Source organism: Bubalus kerabau, chromosome 15, assembly GCF_029407905.1.
Source record: "Bubalus kerabau isolate K-KA32 ecotype Philippines breed swamp buffalo chromosome 15, PCC_UOA_SB_1v2, whole genome shotgun sequence".
Lineage (NCBI taxonomy): Eukaryota > Metazoa > Chordata > Mammalia > Artiodactyla > Bovidae > Bubalus > Bubalus kerabau.
In genome coordinates, this window is record NC_073638.1 from 27,372,527 (window position 1) to 27,387,795 (window position 15,269).

General features: G+C 50.5%; 2 protein-coding genes across 2 annotated transcripts; both read right to left on the reverse strand.

The window, feature by feature from the left end:
* Window positions 1–806: 806 nt before the first annotated feature.
* Window positions 807–9,792, reverse strand: ZPR1 (ZPR1 zinc finger). The gene is made up of 14 exons (XM_055548179.1): window positions 9,558–9,792; window positions 9,214–9,375; window positions 8,721–8,811; window positions 8,279–8,349; window positions 7,248–7,334; window positions 6,979–7,101; window positions 6,709–6,756; window positions 6,466–6,532; window positions 5,990–6,060; window positions 5,213–5,302; window positions 4,638–4,748; window positions 3,867–3,953; window positions 2,192–2,257; window positions 807–1,412 (listed from the first exon to the last, which is right to left on the reverse strand). Exons 1-14 carry the CDS (start codon window positions 9,726–9,728, stop codon window positions 1,278–1,280), a joined length of 1,380 nt encoding a protein of 459 aa, XP_055404154.1. The 5' UTR covers window positions 9,729–9,792; the 3' UTR covers window positions 807–1,277.
* A 1,527-nt stretch (window positions 9,793–11,319) lies between these two features.
* Window positions 11,320–14,029, reverse strand: APOA5 (apolipoprotein A5). The gene is made up of 3 exons (XM_055547543.1): window positions 13,981–14,029; window positions 13,754–13,859; window positions 11,320–13,040 (listed from the first exon to the last, which is right to left on the reverse strand). Exons 1-3 carry the CDS (start codon window positions 14,027–14,029, stop codon window positions 12,089–12,091), a joined length of 1,107 nt encoding a protein of 368 aa, XP_055403518.1. The 3' UTR covers window positions 11,320–12,088.
* Between the last annotated feature and the right edge of the window lie 1,240 nt (window positions 14,030–15,269).

Consider the following 15,269-nt stretch of genomic DNA (forward strand, 5'->3'; position numbering starts at 1 on the left):
TACTTAATAAAAACACATATCTTGGGACACAGGTTCAAAAAAATATACATGATAGAACAGGTTTGAGATTACTGCCTTGAGGCCTGAACTTTAAACCACTGGAATACTGAGTGGTCACAGCACAGGCCCAGGAAAACAAGGCTGAGTCTCTTAGGGCCTGTGAGAAGGGGGCACTGGATTGATAGGGCCTCACTAGCTGGAAGGCCCCAAAGGTCCATTCACAACACCGCCCTGGCACCTAGTCTACTTTAATGTATCTCCAGCTGAACTCCACAGCCCAGCGTCCTCCCTGGTGTCAGTAGGCACTGGGAAAGTCTCACCGTTCTGCTCCAGGAACGTTACCACTAGAGTCCTCTCAACCCCATCACCTCCTGCCCATTTCTGTCTTCAGTTCACCTCTAACCATTCTACTCACTACCAAGCCTTAGCCTAACAAGACCAAGCTCAGGTCTTAAGCCTACCTCACAGGGCTCAAGGATCAAATGAATTTACAACCAGTGGCATGACCAAAGAGGGGCATGGGTTCAATCCCTGGTTGGCCCTTTCTCTGCAGTTCCATCTAATGAGGCAAATGCCCTGACCCCGACCCGTTCTGTCAACTCTCCCCACTACACTTGAAGCTCCATGAAAGCAGAGCTTTATTTTCTTCAGTTCTATGATGTACCTGGCACAAAGCAAGCACTCAAACACCTACTGAAGGAGTGAATGAAATGCTAGCTCCACTCCCCAAGTTACAGTTGCTCCACTAGAGAAAATTTTCTCAGGAGGTTGAATTCTACCAGCACATCAAACAAGGACAGAGTGAATTCAGAGGCCAGTGCCACCATTTTAATGAGAACTTCTTCACCTGTCCTAGACTCCCTCCCGTCAGGAGACTCTGTTGAAAGTCAGTATTTTATATACCCAACCCAACTCCCAAACTCCAGATGTAGATGTCTTCCACTTCCTCCCAACTCTTGAGAGTTCCAGCCCTATATGAGAGAGCATTGTGTGGAGGGAGGGTAAAGACTTGAAAAAAGTGACAATCACATGCCCGATGGTTCATTTCTGGGTTTCTTTCCACGCCAATTCAAATCCTTCAAAGTAAGGTCAAGTAACCCAAGACGTTTGTATTTCCATCACAAACTGTTCAGAAAGTGTGCCCAGGTCTCCAACTTAGACCGAGTGTCCTCCCTGCACGGGCCAGGCCTCATAGGGGGCAACTCCAGCCTTTTCCAAAAGCAATAAATAACCCCGTCGTCTGAGTAGCACTGGAGGCTGGCCAGGAACCGCCACTGCTACCGCTGGGCAGGCAGCCCTGTCTCATAGCCCTCAGTCTTCATGTCGTTGAGCCCCAGCTCCTCGTTTTGGTCAAATGTGCGCTTATAATGCTCCACCTTCATCTCAGGATCATCTTCAGGTGCATACACATTCTGCAAGGCCAAGAACAGACCATCAGTGCCTCTGCCATCCTCCCATCCCCCCTCCCCCTGGCAACTTCCAAATTTCCACTTTATCAAGACCTTAATGAGTTTTTATTATTTTGTTTGCCAAGCGGCATGCAGGATCTTAGTTCCCCAACTAGGGACTGAATCCATGTCCCCCTGCAATGGAAGCACAGAGTGCTAACCACTGGACCACCAGGGAATTCCCTTCATTGTTTCAAAGGGCCTTCAACACCCAACAACTAGGGTCAACTCATGGGCAGCAACAGACCTCACATGGGCTGGGAGTGGGACTGCAGGGAGAAAAACTTTCTATCTGCACCTTCTTACAAAGAAGGTAGCATACTCTTAATTGTGGAGCAATCTTAGAAAATTTTGCCTGATCCATAATAACTACTTAAAGTTACTATCAATCACCAGAGTATCTCCCTTGTCAGCTTTAAGTTTCCCATCTTGGCCTCTGGATGAGGCACCACTTCTCACTCTACAGCCAGATTTACAAAATGAAAACTCCATGTTGTACTGAGAGCTGGGACTCCAGCTAGACTAGAGGAAGAAGGAACCTGGGAGTCTCCTTTTTTCCCTCTTGACACACAGTCCCTTCTACCTCCCCCCTTGCTCCCTTATGTTGCAATTTCTGCTAAAAGTTTCCCTGATAAAAGGCAGTTCATTTAGAATTGAGTGTCTCAGTTTCTGGAGAAGTGATATGTATTTAAGGAAGGTCAGAAAAGACATCTCTATGAAATACCAGGGAAGGTCTACTGTACCTGCAAGTAGCTGTTTCCTGCCGGATCATCCATGATAAAGTGAGCCTTCAAAATACCCTCGAGGATCTAAAGGAGACAGAATTCAGATGATCGTGTAAATCTTACATAGCTCCTTGCAGGAAAGAGCTGTGTCTGCCAGCCTAATTTACAAGCAACCTAATTTACACTGTAGAATCCCCCAAAGTTTTAAGAACTAGTGAAATGAAGGTACTTCTAGAGGTGGAGTAGAGAGGATCTAAAATAAGAGTCTTTGACAGTTATTTAAGAAACATCCCTATCTCCTCTCTCACCCCAAACAGATCAACAATTGTCCTTCCTCCATCCCAAGAGCAGATAGAGGATGAGGTGGAGAAGTGAGCACAGAGCACTATGGCCTGGGGGACGCTGACCCCAGTGGAGGGTAGGGTGGAAGGCATCAAGACCAGGAAGTTAAGTGAATGTAGCCTTATTGGAAACATACACACCCCTAGCCCTGTTCCCACACTGGGCTCTCAGAACACTGCCAGCCAAGCCTTCACCCTCAGGCCAGGAAATGGAACAGGCACTGCTGGGAATCTGACCAGCCCAAGAGGAAACACTTAACAACTCAAGCATTGGAGTCACCTCAACAAAATGGCTAAGCTGAATCCCCTCCAATGACCCAATGTCAACAAGACTCACCCCACTCAGGTGGTTTAGTCCTCTACTTTTAAATCGACATCTGAGCAAAGCCCCTAACACTGAAAGATAGAAATCAAATGGGGGTGGGGGGAAAAAAACTTAGGAAGAAATGGAACCTATGCAAGGAAAATTAAACATAAGAAAAAAATACTAATATTCTCAAAGAGAAAAAAATACTACCTCCTTAATACAACAGGATGCTATTTAAAAAAAAAAAAAAAAAAAAAAAAACCGGCAGAAAGTATTGAAAGACCAAAAAAAGCCACTTGGAAAATCAAAATGTCAGTGGAAATGAAAAACTTAATTAAAGGGCTGGAAAATTATTCTCCGAGAGTAGAGCAAACATAAACAAAAACAGGACCAAAAAAAAAAAAAATTACAGACAACCAGACAAGTCAGTCCAACATCCAAAACAGAGATTTCAGAAAGAGAGAACAGAGAAGAAGCAATAGAGCATTTTTTACAAGCTCCCTACTGAGCCACATGACTTTCCAAATTTAAAGAACCCACCAAGTGCTTAACAACAGTGGTTAAAAACTGACCCACACCAAAGCACATTCTGAAATTTCACATCACAGGAGACAGAAAGGTATCATAAGATAGGTCACAAACAAAAGATCAGGAAGCAGAATGCCTTCCAACCTCTCAACAGCCAAACTGAGAAACCGAAAGACATTAGCAGGAAATTGGAAGACTTTAGAAATTCTGATAAAAAATTATTTCCACCCAGAATTCTATCCCCAGCCATTCAGCTAGTACAAGAGTAGAATAAAGAAAGTTTCAGACATGCAAAATCCCAGGAATTCTACTTCCCATGTACTTTTTCATGATGCTACTGGAAAAGATGCTCTAACAAAAAAGAGGAGAAAACCAAGAAAGGAGATGGCGTGGGATATCAGAAACAGGAGAATTCGCAACATGTTAGATGTTGGTATGTGGCAAGAAGGGGTGTGTAGCCTCCTGCTTGTTCACTGGAACCCCAGGACCGTAAACACTGGCCACCCAGTCCTCTCACCTGGTCCAGCTTCTGACTAAACTCCTGCAGTTTCTCCGTCTGGCCAGGACTGGAGCTGTCACCCAGTGTGAAAGGGTTCTTGGTTACCTGCAAGAGATGGCATCCAAATTGCTAGAATACTGGCTCACCGTTTGTTAGGTTTAACCATAAACCTGATGGAGGCGGGGGGCTGGCGGGGAGGGGTGGAGACCAGGGATGCCCGCTGGGGAGGTCTGGTGTCTATTTATTCTACACCACCTTCTGACCTAGGCAGCCACTCCTAAGACTGTGTGGATTAATCTGCCAAAGTGATAATGGGCAACATGAAACAAAAGCTATAGAAAGGTTCTTAAATATGAACTCTAGTCCTTGTTTGAAGAAGCACAAAGTAAAGCTCAATTACAAAGACAAAATACCTAACAACTGAGAATTAAGTGAAATGATTCACTAAGAGAACAAATATATGGGTTACGTCAACACATACATATACATGTATCTTCAGGAGTTTCAGGCACTAGAAGGACCCTCGTCCCCCCATCTTACAGTGAAATAAATGACTTACTCAAAACCAAAAAATATCTATATCAGCCCAGAGTCAGGCCTGAGATTTTCCACTCTGAACTTTATTCCATAAACTTAATGTCATAATCCAAAATAATGTTTAACTCAAATCAGCTTAGAAATAAAGAAACCTCGGTTATCAGCTCCAAAACCCAGGACCTTTGAGGCCTTTGAGCCCGTTCCCCCTCGGCCACACTGTGAAGCTGCATGCGCTATCCTCAGGGCACTCACCAGTTCCCGGATGTCTTTCAGCATCCCCTCCAGTGTGGTGAACTTGCCCCCGAGGACAGCCATTCCCAGTTCAAATTCCAGCTCTGGGATTTCCACACTGCATGTCTCAGACTGCAAGGTGAGAGATCAAATTAGGCTTTAAATCAGGAGCCCTTGGAGAAAGCTAACCAGAGTCCTGCCAAATTAATACTACCAGTAACAGTTTGGGGACAAAGTCAGCTGTCCCAGTTTTCTCTGAATCTCCAATTAAAGCCAGACTCACTCCTGAAGCCAACTTTAAAAGGGGACATTCTGAGTCATGGCTCCAAGCTGGCAGGCATCCTGTCATTAAGAGTCCAGAAACAAGGGCCCTTACAGACACTAGAGGCAAAAGGCTGCCAAGTCATCAGAAAGCACTCCTGGGTCACCTTCTGAATCTGCACTTCCGACCATCAATTAACTCTACTCAGGGATCCTCAGACCCAAGGGAGTAAAGAGGTACCTCACAACCCCAGGACATGATTGGGCGAAGACAAATTTCCCCTTGACACAGAGCCATGTGTGAAAGAGAGTCACTTCCCCATGCAGGCTGTCACCTTGAGCAGATCTCTGGTCATATCTGAGGGATCGGTGATGTGGAAGGTGATCCTGGTGCCCAAGGGCTCCACAGCTCCTCCAGATTTCACCTGCACAGATGGTAACAGTGTCAGCAGCAGCAGCAGAGGAGACGCATCCTCCTCTAGTGCAGGGAGTCTGGGGAGGGGGAGGGGATAAAGGCTTGGACCTCCACTCAGGCCCACTACTGGCTTCCAAGGACGGTGCCTTCTATACCCACAAGGACAGCAGTCATCCATGCTGAAATCAGGGGGAGCTGGCCAGAAGCAGAGTGCCTAGCACCAGCAGCCTGCCAAAACATACCCCAGATTGCCAAGAAACTGAATTCACCTTGAAAAAAATGACTCGAGGTTGAAAGGGACTTTAGCTGCATCTAATGGGTAGATTCCCTTTATAGTTTTTCTGGTTTAAGAATTTAAAATGTATGCTTGAATACACTCAGGAAAAGGGAATTTACAACCCTCCAAGGCAGACCGCTCTATTTTCAGACAGACCCAGAAAGCGTTTTATTATTAAGCCAAAATCTGCCTCCCTGTACTTTCACCCCTCTGAGAGATGAGTCAAAAAATAGGTCTCTCTCTTCCATATAACTAACTTGGAATGTCTTCAACAAGTTATGCTATTTCTAACTTTTCTCCTCTAAGCTAATTTCTAGTTGCTTCAAGAGCTCCTCACCCTAAGTAGCTTTAGAAAGGAAGAAAGTTCAATAGGGGTTACCCTCAAGTTAGGCTTCTTCCCAAATGACAAAGCCCACCCACCTCATTGGTCCGATGGCCGCAGTTCTCGCAGTTGGTAGCCATGATGATAACCTCCTTAAAGTGAGGGATTTCTGGAAGAGGGAATTAAGGAAATCTACGGAGAGCAAGACCACCCTCTGGGAAAGAACAAACCCAAACCTCCCACATAAACAGATGCTGGTCCCAGGACTGCAGGAAACAGATCACAAGCCTACATCAGACAAGCCCCCAGAAGAGGCCAAGGTCACCACCCACAGCAATCCCCACTCATCGATGTGTGACAACATGGCTCAGACCACACGCAAGAGCCTAGAGACCATGGCCTAATACTCTCTTTGAACCCAAAAGCCAAAGTGCACAGTCTCATCAAAGGCAACATCCTCCTCATCACTCAGAATAAAGCATATGCTTTCTTTGAAGGAAATATTTTCCAGACTGAGTATAATGTTCATGCCTGAGTCAGATGAAGAGCAACCCAACGGCCCGATGAAAGATACGAACTAGCTTCATGTTAGTCTGGGCTGGAGCATTGCATTCTGGGCAATTTGTGTTGAACTGGAGCACCTGGAACACAACATGGGGATGCAGGGTGAGCCCTCCCAGGCAGGGGAACCCTGCTCAGGCTACAGACATTCTACTGGTACGCTGGTGGCCACCCATGTTGTTGGTCAGGAAGAGATACTGAATGGTATCAGTCTCAGCCCACCACTGCTTCCTCCACAAGAGCCAATGTGACTCACTTCATTTCTGATATCCTCCTCTTCTGGCTTCTCCTCTGGTGCCTCTGCCTAAAGTAGAAGAGACGCAAATCAAATGTTGGCACACGGACCTCAGCCTCCCCTGGAGGTGAGAGAAAATGCTCTGGCTTGCTTATGTCACCTGCCACCTTGTGGGTTTTAACAAGGAAGTCAGAGAGCAAAGCCCTAGTCAAGGGAAGTACAGAGCTGACGCCAAGTAATCCACAGTGCAAGGTAATTCCAGAGCATTCTTCGCTTCTTCAATGCACTCACCTGGAGCCCCAGCATCTCCTCTTGCTGCAGAGTCCGATTATAGTGTGTGATCACCAGGGCATCATCTTTCCGGGGAGCATGTGGGTTTTCCACAAAGCTGTTCCCTGAGGGATCATCAATGATCTAACATGGGTAAAGAGTGAGCAGTTACAACAAGAAATCACATACAATCCTCCATCTAACACTGAGGCACCACGGGAAGATCTCAGACAGTCTTAATGGTCTCTCCTCCCCTAAGTTTAGGGCACCTGGAGTCCCTCAATACTCACTAATGTGAAAGGAGAGGCCACTTGCTTTAGCTCTTTCAGTTTGGCAATGAATTCATCAATTCTTTCAGCCACGGCTTCTTCATTCGCCTGACAGGTACAGAAAGTAGAAGATCAGCCCTGGTGATAGAAGTTATGCCCCCATCACGTCCAACAAGAAGTCATAACTCATCTTAGTGTAACTGAGAACACACTTGGGCTTCACAATAAGAAGTAGTAAATAAGGACATCCCTGGGGGTCCAGAGGATAGGAATCCGCCTGCCAATGCACAGGAAATGGGTTCAGTCTCTGGCCTGGGAAGATTCCACATGCTGTGGAGCAACTAAGCCCATGTACCTAGAGCCTGTGCTCCACAACAAGAGAAATCATTGCAATGAGAAGCTTTGCACCACAACGAAGAGCAGCTCCCACTTGCCACAACTAGAGAGAGCCCACACGCAGCAGTGAAAACCCAGTGCAGCCAAAAATTAATTAATTTTAAAAAATAAATAAGTAAAAGTAGCAAATAAGTTTGAAGTTTGTGGGTGGTGCCAGACAAGTCTCCTTTTCTCACTCATTCAGCTATTCAGTCCAGGCATTTGTGCCAGGTAACCGACAACAGTAAATAAGCAAGAACCCTTTCATGGGGCTCTGTTTAAGAAAACTAGAGTCTTATCTGTCCACTTAAGAAGACAGATGACTGAATTTTTAATTATATTATTTCACATATATACGTATATATAAGATGTCATAATAAATATAAGACACAATGGAGCACTCAGGAAGCACAGATAAACCCAAGGGTGTTAGGGAAGGCTCTTCAGAGGTAAGCGTACAGTGTCTGAGAAGAGGCCTCAATGTACAGTGGAGGAGGGGAAGTGGAAAGGACAGGGGTACAACACATGTAACATCCAGGCAGCTATAGCATCACCATTCACTTCCCCTCAAAGTTCTCCAGCATTCAGTCAGAGACAGTTCAGCCACATGGGAAGGTGAACAAGTGTACAGAAAAAATTATTCCCTGAGCTGCTGCAATGAGAAAACCCCAGCTCACCCTTCGAGTGGGCTGATCCTGCTCCAGGCCAGAGATAGCACGGCTGATCAATCCTTCAACAGTAGTCAGAGCTGGTGAGTAAGAACAAAAGACAGGTCAGGCTTCGCTTTGCCATCAAGTGCCGGTATGACCCTGGGAAGTTCGCTGAATCATCTGGCCCTTGATTTCATCTATAAAATAAAGGAGGCAGGGAACAAAGTTCCATTCACCTCTAGTTAAGAGTGACTATTACAGACAATTTTGTAATAAGTACGTCACAGTGTTACTATCAGTATATACTACCTTAAGCTACTTAATCTAAGCTCTCTTAGGTTAAACCAATGAAGATAAAGGATGTGGCCAAATCCATACATAAGTCACTACACCTGGCACCAAGACTTTTGCAAGACAGTAAGATTCAGGCCAGGCATGAACAGCACAAACACTCTGTTCTTAAATATACCTCCTTTCTGGCTGAAGGCAGGAATTTCAAAATCCAGCTCTGGGATCCTTGTGGTGGCAGAGTCAGTCTTCACTACTTCCCTGTCCATGTCCTGGGCAGAACGAAAAACCTTCAGTCTACAGAAGTTAACAATACAGGAGCCCCCAGCCCAGCTGTTTTCTTTCTTCTCCCTACTAGGGGCAGTCCAGACTGCTCCTGCGGAATAGCACCTTGATGTGAACCAGCTACCCAACTGGTTAGAGTACTATTCATAAACTACTGCTCATTTGATACCTTCTGATACTACTGCTTCATTTGATATCTTACAAAGCATGTTCACAAGTCCTCCTGCACCTGAGCAGATGATGGCACCAACGCCATTTTAAAAGGAGGAAACTGAGGCTTGGACACTTAAGTGGATTTATTTGAGGTCTGACCACCTGGACTGAAGCTCCGACTCCAGTCCCCAAGCTTTCCCTAGGACACCAGGGTAACTGCCCTGGGCCCCTCTCACCTCCTGAGCCCTGACAGTCAGAGTGTAGCGCACTCCCTGGTCCTGGATCCTGCCCGCCGACTGGATCTCCGTGTTGTTCCAGCCACAGTGCTCGCAGGAAAAGGAGCTCACGATTATTTCTCTGAAGAAGGGGATCTTGGTGAGCAGGAGGCGCGTCATACCCTGAGGAAGCAGAAAACAGTTAAGGAGAGTACCAATGAAACTCCCAACCCCCCATCTACTGAGCCCCAAGCCTGCCTCGCCTCCAGGTCCCCAGTTGGGCCAGCCTGGCAGGATCGCCGACCCCCGCTCCTCCCCGCCTCTGCCCAACCCTCCAGCCGCCCGCGGCCGCACCCCCGTCTCACGTTGCGGTAGCAGTTCATGCACAGCGACTCGATCTCAGTGGGCTGCTGCTCCTCGTCCTCAGCACTGATAGGCCGGAACAAGTGCCCCGGCCCGGGATCCCGAGCCGGGGCGGCCGAGGGAGCGGCAGCCGCCGCCGGGAGCCCAGGCTCCACAGCCCCACCGGCCGACATCACCACGCGAAGATCAGGCCTCGACTTCCGGCTTTTGCCTCCCTCTCTTGGCCCCACCCCTTCCTCCGGCACTTCCGCCAACTATGCCCACACCCTCCCGCCTCCGCCCCTTCTTAAAGAGGCCGCGGACTCCTCTCGGTGACGTATCCGGCCTGGTTTCCCAGCTGCCGGATTATTCGGTCCTGACTTTCGAAGCCTGCCGGGTCCAGGCTTTGCCTCCACCTCAATTCCGGCGTCACTGCCCCCAGGGCGTCCTCTCAGACCCAGGACAGTTTTATTGATCCTTTGCAATAGCTCCGTAGCATAAGGTTCTAACTATTGGTCCACAAGTCTAACTACAAGAGCCTTGACCACAAGGGGCCTGGCCATCCATAGGTATCCCCGAGGAGGTGCACTCCGACCTGGATTTGCTTGGATCCACCTTTGGGCCACATGCTGCATCAGCTCTAGATCACCCTTCCTTAGTCCCTTGATCACTCTCTACCTATCTGTTCTTCTCACTCCCTGTTTTTATCCAGGTAAACCCCTGCCCAAATTTCAGCCTCAAATACACAGCCTTCACCTTTACTCCTGCCCAGTCATCCCCACCACATTGGACCTCAGCTGACTCACCCCTCCTGGTTTCCTAACAGCCTGGTTTCTTTTGGGGGTAAACTTTCCCTGGACACGTTTCCCCCAGTTCAGTTGCTAAATCGAGGGTGTTATGGGCGAGGTCCAATCTGCAGGCTTATGAGGCCAGACTGAGGTGGGGTTCATGCTGTGAGGGAGTGTGGCGGTGAGAACCCTGTGCCAGGCAGGCTGAGCTGGAAGAATGCTGCCCAGGACGTCCCAAGGGTACAGGACTGGGTGTGCTTACCCTCTCCTCTTCCTTCCACTTCACCCCCCCTCGATTTCCCAGGGAGCTATAAGGAGCTGGGTTGCTCCAAGGAGCTGGGTTGCTCCCAGGTGGTGAATCTGTACATAGGGAATGGTGGAGGTGAGGGGATGTAAGATTTTGAGGGTTGTCAGTTGAGAAGATTGTCAGTCACAAAAAGAGACATTGTCAAAAAAAGAGGCCATTCAAAATCTGGAACAGCAGGGACAACAAAGACAGGCCACCTCAGGAGCCTGTATCTTATGCACACTGTCCTGCAATAATGGGTGAACCATGCAGGTGCAAAGGAAGGGTCTCTAGTGTGCTCAGTTGCATCCAACTCTCTGTGACCCCAAGGACTGTAGCTCACCAGGTTCCTCTGTCCAGGGGATTTCCCAGGCAAGAATACTGGAGCGGGTTGCCATTTCCTTCTCCAGGGGACCTTCCTGACCCAGGAATCGAACCCACGTCTCTCGAGTCTTCTGCATTGACAAGCAGGTTCTTTACCACTAGCATCATCTGGGAAGCCCAAGGGGTCTCTAGCCCAGGCACAAACAGCTGTCAGCCCAGGCAGAGCAGCAGCCCTCCTACAGAACTGGACTGGGAGGGGGTCAATGAGAAAGAGTAGCAAGGGACTGGAGGGAGTGATGGGGTGCTTTGGTGATAATGGTGAGGCCACTGCTTTCAGACACAGTCCAAATGAGAGTCACACCAGGCAAATAAGCTTCCATCATAATAAGCATCTATTTCACTTGTGTCAGAAGTCTAGACTTCCACCTGGAAGTCAGGAGGGAGGGGCCAGAGATGGGGAGGGCACACAGTAGGCTCCCCAGAGAGTTTAAGAAGTCCCCATAGTTTGGAGGGCTCGGTGGACTGTTTAGATGTAGTGTTATATCAGGAAATCCAGGCTAGGCTCACCTCCCTCCCATCACAACCCACACCATTTGGCCCCACCAGCATCAGCCAGCAGAGATACACACACACACACACACACACACACACACACCCCATCACAGTTTCCCCTTATCATCTTCTCTTTCTCCCTTCTCTTCCTCCAGCAGAAGCTGTCATGACAACGCTGGGGAGAAAAGAGTTCCTCTCTGTGGACCAGCTGTAGTTGTGGCCACCAGGTGGCCAGAAGTGATCAGAACCAGACCCTGGGATAAAGGGACACAGACCTCCAGCACCATGGCAACAGGCTTACAGTTCAGGAGCTCCTACATAGAGTATCTCTTTTCTGCCCTCTCTCGCGACCGCAGAATGGAGCAACTCAGGAGGATTCCCAAATGAGCACGGGAAGCCGGATTTGCAAAGCCTGGTGAATGTAATGCATCCAGATGGGGGAATTGCAGGAGGCCCCGAGGCCTAGGATGACAGCCCTTTGGTTGGCCTCAGCTATCCTGTGCAAGACCCTCCACCCTCTGCCCGACTGGCCTCTGACACGCACATAGCATCTTGTTAGAGGCTCAGATCGTGGGCTCCCCAGAGCGCGTGGACAAGTAGACACTCAGGGCTCTCCCCGATGGCCCGGACTATGGTCGCGAAGGCTGTAGTTGATGTCTTCCCACAGGTCGTCGAAGCGGGCCTGCAGCTCGCCCCGGGCCTTGCCTCTGTCGGCTTGGAGGAACTCAGGGGCAAAGGCACTGTGGCCTGGCGGAGGCGGCGCCAGCTGCTGCTGGACCTGCTCAGTCTCTCGGTCAATGGCGTGAGTGAAGGCGGCAATCTGCCGGAAGGTGTCCTGGCGGAAAGCCTGGAGTCGTTGGCGCACCTCCTGGGACAGCACCTGGGGATCCGGTTGAGCCGCTTCCTCCGCATCGTCACCGCGGGCGCCAGCAAAGGCGCTGAGCTCCTCGCGCAACTGGTCTAGGTTCTGCTGGATGCGCTCGTGCAGCGCCTTGGCCTTGAGCGTGAGCTTGCGGGAGAGCATCTGCACGCAGCGGCTGAGGCGCGCGGGGCTGACTATGGCGTGCGGCGCCACGCTGCGGTGCAGCTCCTGCACGTGGTGCCCAATGCCGGACACCAGGCGCTCGGCGTAGGGGTGGAAGAGCGCCTTGACGCGGCCGGTGTGGTGTGCCACGCGGTTCTGCAGCTCCTGCAGCAGGCCCCGCGCCTCGTCCACGCCCCCCAGCAACTGGGCCTTGGTGCCCTCTCCGACCACGCGCAACTGCTCCTGCAGCTCGTGCACGCGCAGGGCCACCTGCTCCATCAGCTCCACCGTGTAGGGCTGCAGCTGCCGTCGCAGCCCCTCCAGGTTCCAGCCCACGCGCTCGTGCACCTCCGCCATGTAGGGCTCCAGACGCGCCCGCACCTCCTCCAGCTCCTCCTGCAGCTGCTGCCACATGCCCACCGGGTCGCGTGGGAGCCTGGGAAGCTCCCTCCCCTGCCCGTTCAGAGGGCCCAGCTTTTCCAGGAACTTGTCCATATCGCTGAGGTCTGGCTCAAGTCTTTCTTTCAGGCTCCTGGGGGAGAGGACAGACAATCGAGCCATCAGTCTGCTAGCCCACTCACCTCTGCTCCAAAGACATCGCTCACTGATCCTCTGGGGAATGCAGGGCGGTGGTCCCAAGCCAACGGCGACTCCTAAGGCAGGAATTACAAATGTGGCAAAGATCAACAATGATCTGAACAGCACACATCCAAATCAACACTGCTCAATTCCTTGTGCACAGAGACACCTGGACTCCCACATATTCTTTTCGTTCTGGAAGCTACAACCGGGAGTCCCCTCCCCTGCTCCTTGGTCCCACGTTCCAGCGGGCATGAAGGCAGCAGATATAGAGAAATCAGAGGCGGCTGCCGGCAGAGGGTGCCAAACAGCCCAGGACCGCCAGGATAGCCGGCAGAACTAGCACCGCTCTGTTGTCTTCCCAGGTGGCGCTAGTGGTAAAGAACCCGCCTGCCACTGTAGATGTAAAAGACGCAAGTTCGATCCCTGGGTGGGGAAGATCCCCTGGAGGAGGGCACGTAACCCTCTCTTGGAGAATCCCATGGACAGAAGAGCCTGGTGGGCTATGGTCCATAGGGTGGCAAAGAGTTGGAGATGACTAAAGTAACTCAGCAGGCATGTTCTTTTCCCAGGGAGTACTGGGAGGTTGAGGAAGCAGGCAGCAGCAGCCATCCCACCCTCTGGTGTCTTCTCCCTTCTCCTGCACCCCTTGCCCTGGCCACTCACGGGGGCTCTCTTGCCAGCTTCTGCTGCTGCTCCACCTTGCCTTTGTCCCCGCTGCTCTGGCTGAAGTAGTCCCAGAAGCCTCTCCGTGCCTCCGTGGGTGAAAGCACTGTGAAGAGGGGGTGAACAGGGGCTGGGTTTCCTCCCTCAGGAACCCCTCAGTCCACCCACACCTCCAGGGAGAACAGTCCACCCACACCTCCACGGAGAAGGCAGTGTTGGAGACTCACGTGAGAGGAGGGCCAGAGCCCAGGTCAGAACTGCAGCCACGCTTGCCATGATGTTCTCTGAGAAGAAAGGCGAATGGAGGCCTGATGCAATTGAAGAAGCAAAGAAGGGACACCTCCCAGGGGACTTGCCCCAGAAGGGGCCTGCTCCCAAATCTGTTAACCCTTCCCTGGGGTGTAGGGAACACAAGCTGTCAGGGCTCAAAAGGACTGACCTAGTTGAACGTAGCTGCAAGGGAAAGGATATCTTCCTGGGATGAGGTGGGATGCTCCTTTTTCATCTCATCAGATCATATGGAGTGTGGAGCTCAAACTGCTTAGTAAAATTTCCCTCCCATCCACTGCCCCCAGACCCCAGGAGCAGCTCCGTCAGCCATTTCTGCCCCCATTCCCCTGCTCACTTATTCCTGCCCCCATTTCACTGTTGGGAAAACTGAGGTTGGGGGTGGAGGGAATAAGAAATTCTGCCACAGTGCTCCAAGAGGAGGTCCTTAGTTCTTAGTCCCCACCCCCAGCTCTGCTCAATCTCCTCCCTTAGGAAGCCGACCCACATCCCTCTGCCCCAGCTGCTCACCTGCTCAGTTCTGGGCACAGAGAGCAGACATTCCGCTTTATAGTCCAGGGCCTGGGCCTCTGGCAACAATCGCTCTGAGTAAATACCACGTGGAGGTTCAAAGAGGGATGACCTCAGCTGCCTCCCCATGCTTACCTCCCTTTTCTGGCACTTAGGGGGTTAAGAGGAGAAGGCAATGGCACGCCACTCCAGTACTCTTGCCTGGAAAGTCCCATGGACGGAGGAGCCTGGTAGGCTACAGTCCATGGGGTCTTAAAGAGTCGGACATGACTGAGCGACTTCACTTTCACTTTTCACTTTCATGCATTGGAGAAGGAAATGGCAACCCACTCCAGTGTTCTTGCCTGGAGAATCCCAGGGACAGGGGAGCCTGGTGGGCTGCCGTCTATGGGGTTGCACAGAGTCAGACATGACTGAAGTGACTTAGCAGCAGCAGCAGGGGGTTAAGAAGTGCCCTAGTATCTGGGTCCTTCCCCAGTAGAAAAATGCTTCCTGGAAAGTTTTACAAGGAGTGGGCCTGAATTCCTCACGCAAGTTCCCCCTAAACCCACTACCTCCAGCCTTCCTGCAGACCTGCTTGCTGGCCCACCGATAGAGACAAGCCTGTTTGTTGCTGAGGGCCCTGCTCTTACTCACTGCCCAGAAGCACTCTGTCCCCAAACAGACAGGGACAGTGTCTAGCTGCCAGCCTGAAACTGAGCAGCCCTACCAGGAGCTA